Here is a 5,867-nt window from a genome sequence, read left to right as displayed (position 1 = left end):
CATGGTGGCTCTGGCTACTGTTGTGTTGAGCCACTTTTGCAGCAGCGCAATAAACAAAAATAGAAATTTAAAAGAATAAAGTTGGCTTAAATCCAGGCCCTCAACCTAGCAGAGCCGCTCAGGTGACTCCGTTCACCTGGTACAGCTCATCGACCTCGCCCCCGCCCCTCCCTCCCCAGCCCCGCCCCTCCCTCCCCAGCCCCGCCCCTCCCTCCCCAGCCCCGCCCCTCCCTCCCCAGCCCCGCCCCTCCCTCCCCAGCCCCGCCCCTCCCTCCCCAGCCCCGCCCCTCCCTCCCCAGCCCCGCCCCTCCCTCCCCAGCCCCGCCCCTCCCTCCCCAGCCCCGCCCCTCCCCGCCCCCACATGTTGCGACCCTGCGGCCCCCGCCGTCTCACCACGCAGGCGCGGAGCGGTGGCCAGGATGGGGCGTGGCCTCATTCTGCGCCTGTGCTGAATTCCAGCCGCCACTGCTGTGGGATAAAATGATTCCCTGTTGGCCTAGTGGAGGCCGACAGAGCACACGCGCAAGCCGAGCACGCGCGTCAAAAGACGGAGAGAGCGCGCGCTCCCCACGTCCTGCGCGCCCGGCTGCCAGGCCTCCGTCTCAGTCGTGACTCCCGCAGGGCCGGGGCTGGCGTGCCCACGTCTGAAGAGCAATGCCCCGGGAGATCATCACGCTGCAGCTGGGCCAGTGCGGCAACCAGAGTGAGCAAGCGAGCCCTGAGCCCCTCCGGTCTCTGGTTCTGCCTCTTCTCGGTCCTACCCAAGAGCTCGGCATCCACTAGTCCCTCTTTCCCTTCCATGAGTCTCCTGCCCTACTGCGTATGATGACCCAGACCGAGAGCTGTGCCTCAGCCCTGGGCTGTGATGGCTCAGAGACCCAGGTGTCTTGGGTCCACCCTTGAGTGTGACAGCCTCTGAGCCTACAGCTGGGCTCCTCAGGCCTTAGGACTCAAGTAGACTCAGGTGTCTCCCCCTCTCTCCCAGTTGGGTTCGAGTTCTGGAAACAACTGTGCGCCGAACATGGTATCAGCCCCGAGGGCATCGTGGAGGAATTCGCCACCGAGGGCACTGACCGCAAGGACGTCTTTTTCTACCAGGTGCCCCCAGCGACTTGTCCAGGGCCGGCCATGGCCCGGGGTCCCTGAAGGGAAGGGCAGCGGCCTGGTACTGGGAAATCCGCTGGGCAAAAGGGCCAGGCGGCTGGCTTGAGGAGGGAGGGCCGGCAGGAGCCAGTGTTGGGAGGACTGAGGACTGGTCAGGTCCTAGCCGATTGGGCCCCTTCCCGGACTCCCCTTGACAGGCGGACAATGAGCACTACATTCCCCGGGCGGTGTTGCTGGACCTGGAGCCCCGGGTGATCCACTCCATCCTCAACTCCCCCTATGCCAAGCTGTACAACCCAGAGAACATCTACCTGTCCGAGCATGGAGGAGGAGCTGGCAACAACTGGGCCAGTGGATTCTCCCAGGTCATTTGCTATTCCCTGGCAGGGCCCACAAGTCCCTGTGTGGCCGCAGGCCCTGTGACTTCTCAGAGAGATGAAACCAGATCAGGATGTATGAGAGCTGGAAGGAGAGAGACATGGCTGCAGGGAGTTAACTACATAATATTAAGAACCTGCACTAGCTGGTGCTGTGTGCCAGGCTATTCTAAGTGCTTTACATGTGTTAACTTATTTAAACCTCGGAGGTACTACAGGTTCACAGCCTCTTATCTGCCTTTCCAGAATCCAAAAAGCTCTGAAGCCAAAAGAGCAGCAAAACCAAATCTCAATGGAGACAGACTATTTTAGAGTTTCTGTCCATTTTATTGTTATTACTCATACCTTCAATTACAGAAATATTAATGTATTTGATTAATGCACCTCAGATCTCCTCTGGGGTTTTATTTAATATACATATATGTACCATATTATCTTTCTAAAATCTGAAATATTTTGAATTACAAAACATAACTGGCTCCAAGGATTTTAGATAAGGGTCTGTGGACCTCTATTATTACCTTCATTGTACAGAAGCGGAAACAGGCATAGAGAAATCAAGTAACGTGCCCAGAGGCACTCAGCTAAATGGGCTGCAGCTAATGTATGAACCCAGGTAGTCTGGGTATAGAGTGCTTGCTTTTAACCACTGTGCTGTACTGCCTCTCAATGTAGATTAAAAGCAGGGCAGGGGCCGGCCCATGGCTCACTCGGGAGAGAGTGGTGCTGACGACACCAAGGCCAAGGGTTCGGATCCCTGTATAGGGATGGCCGGTTAGCTCACTGGGAGAGTGTGGTGCTGACAACACCAAGTCAAAGGTTAAAATCCCCTTACCGGTCATCTTTTAAAAATAAAAGGCAGGGCACCTATGCTACAGAAAAGCACTTTCAGGTGCTATAAGGAGAATCAAGGGTGGCTATTCTGAGGTCAGGACCCTCATCACATGGTCCTATCCCACTCTGACCCCCCCCATGTCTGTCTGTACAGGGAGAGAAGATCCACGAAGACATTTTTGACATCATAGATTGGGAGGCAGATGGTAGTGACAGTCTAGAGGTAAGTGTCCCAGGAATGCTGGTGGGAGCCGACATAGGGAAGTCTTGGCAACACCCTTTAGAAGCTATCTATTCAGCACAAGACCCACCCATGTACCCTTTGCACTGTACAGAAGCTACTGGGCCTTGCTGGAGACAAGGCAGAGTCTCCTAAGCTGTACATGTAAAAGAACCGTAGGGGAAGGAAGGGCTCAGTAAGATAGGAGTCCAAGAAATTGTGGGGTGAAGGGCCAGCCTGTGGCTCACTTGGTAGAGTGTGGCGCTGATAACACCAAGGCTACGGGTTCCGATCCCTAATAGGGATGGTTGGTTAGCTCACTTGGGAGAGCATGGTGTTGACAACACCAAGTCAAGGGTTAAGATCCCCTTACCAGTCATCTTTAAAAAAAAAAAGAAATTGTGGGGGGTGAGTCCAGTTTGAAATTCTGCTACTAGATACCTGGACACTGTTGCCCATTCTCCATGCAGGGCTTTGTGCTGTGTCACTCCATCGCTGGGGGGACAGGCTCTGGCCTGGGCTCCTATCTCTTAGAACGGCTGAATGACAGGTAAGTCTGTGTTTGGGGGACTAGGAGGAGACATGTCCTCCAACTTGGTTTCCCAAGTGACTGGGAGGCCCTGCAGATAAACATCCCTATGTGCTGGAGTAGGAAAGAGCCCTTCTAGTCTCTCCTATAGTGAAGAAAGTGAAGTTACAACAACTGAGAACCCAATCACACTCCTAGTGGTGGGAATTGGAGCCTAGGATCTGGGCCAGGTACGAAGGTCCAGGGAGTGTGGCCAGATTAGGAGCTGGAACTCTAGATCCTAAGATGTCTCTCTGCCCTTCTCCCTTGGGGGTTACAGAGTTCCAAAAGTCAAGTTTCCCTTCTCTACTGATCCTGTGACCCACCCAATTTCCCCTTCCAGATTTAGCTGCTTTCCAGACAGGTGTTGGGGAACCTCATGTTCACCAAGCTCCAGTCTGTTGCCCTGATCTTTTTCTCCCAACCCCCACCAGGTACCCCAAGAAGCTGGTGCAGACGTACTCAGTGTTTCCCAACCAGGATGAGATGAGCGACGTGGTGGTACAACCTTACAACTCACTCCTCACGCTCAAGAGGCTGACCCAGAACGCAGACTGTGTGGTGAGTCCTGGATGCTACCTTTCCCCACTCCCAGTGTCCCTGTCGACTTATTCATCTTCATGCATTTAAAAAGCCCATTCTGAGCCCTCCTTTGCCAGAGGCCTGTGCAAGTCCCTTTTAGATGGGACTCTCTGGCCATGAGGCTCAAAGGAAATTAAGCTTCAGAGCCTAAGTTCAGGCGGGTTTCCTATTTTCACTGTTCCCATAAATCTGCCACCCTCTTTTGTCCCCCCAGGTGGTGCTGGACAACACAGCCCTGAACCGGATCGCGACAGACCGCCTGCACATCCAGAACCCGTCCTTCTCCCAGATCAACCAGCTGGTGAGCACCCACTACCCACTCCTGGACTCCTTTGGACTGGACACCCTCCTTGCTGGAGGGCCATCTGGGGAAGGGAGGCTCATCCAGGCCAAAGCCTATGAAGTGACACCCCTGCCCCCAGGTGTCCACCATCATGTCGGCCAGCACGACCACCCTGCGCTACCCTGGCTACATGAACAACGACCTCATCGGCCTCATTGCCTCGCTCATTCCCACACCCCGGCTCCACTTCCTCATGACCGGCTACACCCCCCTCACCACGGACCAGTCAGTAAGAGCAACCCTCAGTGGACCTGGCAGGCCCCAACCTAGTCTCTCTCTTCCCCCCACTACCCCAGGAGCTGCCCTCTGCAGCTCCCAGAGGCTCTGCGCTCAGGCACAGATCTACAGCTTTCTTGCTGACATGCTCTCTGTCTTCCCATCTTCCTGTCTTCCCTCTGCCTTTGGCTCCTGCAGGGCTTGGGTTGTATGGAGTTGGGTTTTGCTACTGCACAAGGGCACGAGTTTGCTGAGCGGAGGAGGGCTAAGACCGTAATCCTGTGGCAGAGACTCAGTACAGACCTGAATCTAAAGACATTCCCCACAGAGACCCTCCTACCCCGAGTCTGACGGGAACATGTGTTGACCGCTGTTCTCTGTCCATGAATCAATGGACTGTGCCCTGAGTGCTGGCCTGGTCCCTGTGACCCACTGTCCCATCAGGTGGCTAGCGTAAGGAAGACCACGGTCCTAGATGTCATGAGGCGGCTGCTACAGCCCAAGAACGTGATGGTGTCCACAGGCCGGGACCGCCAGACCAACCACTGCTACATTGCCATCCTCAACATCATCCAGGGAGAGGTGGACCCCACCCAGGTGGGTGAGGCCCCTCAGTTCTACCCCCTGAACCTGCAGGGCTAGAGGAGAGGCTACCATCACCACTCCTGTGCCCACCCCAGGTCCACAAGAGCCTGCAGAGGATCCGGGAACGGAAGTTGGCCAATTTCATCCCCTGGGGCCCAGCCAGCATCCAGGTGGCCCTGTCCAGGAAGTCTCCCTACCTGCCCTCAGCCCACCGTGTTAGCGGTCTGATGATGGCCAACCACACCAGCATCTCCTCGGTGAGTCTCGTAGTTTGCACCTTTTTTCCCCTAATTGGTTTCCTGATTGTGACTCACCTCTCTCCATCCCAGTTGCCCCTGCTTCCAGCTTTTTTGCTGTAGTACAGCCCAGCCTTGATTTCCTGGCTCTCTGGGCCACATTGTTTCTCCAAATTCTTTGTCGCCCTTGCTTTCTGTTTACCGCAAGCTCTTTGAAAGGACCTGTCGTAAGTACGACAAGGTGAGGAAGCAGGAGGCATTCCTGGAGCAGTTCCGCAAGGAGGACATGTTCAAGGACAACTTTAATGAGATGGACACGTCCAGGGAGATTGTGCAGCAACTCATTGATGAGTACCATGCAGCCACACGGCCAGACTACATCTCCTGGGGCACCCAGGAGCAGTGAGTCCCCCAGGACAAGGACCCTCATCTGCCTTATTGGTTGGGCCAGGCCCCATCTGACTGACCACCCCCTCAGAGCACAGATCAGGGACCTCACACGTCTCTTTCTCATACACACACGTACACACATTCCCTGTTGGCCTGGGGACATGTTTACTTCTCCTCTTATGAGACTATCTTTAATAAAGCAGTGGACATAAATGAAGTCACTGGTCTCTTTGAAGGCTTTAGAAACCGGGCAAGGGGATGCCTGTTCTTTTACCATCACTCTGATGGAGTCCCTCCCCATTTCTAGCATCTTCAACTCTGAGCAAACGGTCTCCCCCAGATTTTCCTTCTGCCTAATTTTGGAGAACACAGGTGGGGTTTGACCTACCTGAAATTCCTTTCCAGGGTGAAT

General features: G+C 54.9%; 1 protein-coding gene across 2 annotated transcripts; it reads left to right on the top strand.

The window, feature by feature from the left end:
• The first annotated feature begins 654 nt into the window (after positions 1-654).
• On the top strand, positions 655-5,589 carry LOC134388372 (tubulin gamma-1 chain-like). 2 transcript variants are annotated; one of them, XM_063111357.1, is made up of 11 exons: positions 655-703; positions 986-1,098; positions 1,302-1,469; positions 2,470-2,538; positions 3,006-3,085; positions 3,538-3,664; positions 3,900-3,986; positions 4,108-4,257; positions 4,689-4,841; positions 4,925-5,086; positions 5,274-5,589. In XM_063111357.1, the coding sequence occupies exons 1-11, from the start codon at positions 655-657 to the stop codon at positions 5,469-5,471; spliced, it is 1,356 nt and encodes a 451-aa protein (XP_062967427.1). In that variant the 3' UTR covers positions 5,472-5,589. The 2 variants fall into 2 exon arrangements, with proteins under 2 accessions (XP_062967427.1, XP_062967426.1); XM_063111356.1 differs by having other exon boundaries at positions 2,470-2,565.
• The last annotated feature ends 278 nt before the right edge of the window (positions 5,590-5,867 follow it).

Source organism: Cynocephalus volans, chromosome 10 (genome assembly GCF_027409185.1).
Source record: "Cynocephalus volans isolate mCynVol1 chromosome 10, mCynVol1.pri, whole genome shotgun sequence".
Lineage (NCBI taxonomy): Eukaryota > Metazoa > Chordata > Mammalia > Dermoptera > Cynocephalidae > Cynocephalus > Cynocephalus volans.
Note: the sequence above shows the minus strand (reverse complement) of the source record. Positions and strands in the feature narration are given on the sequence as shown.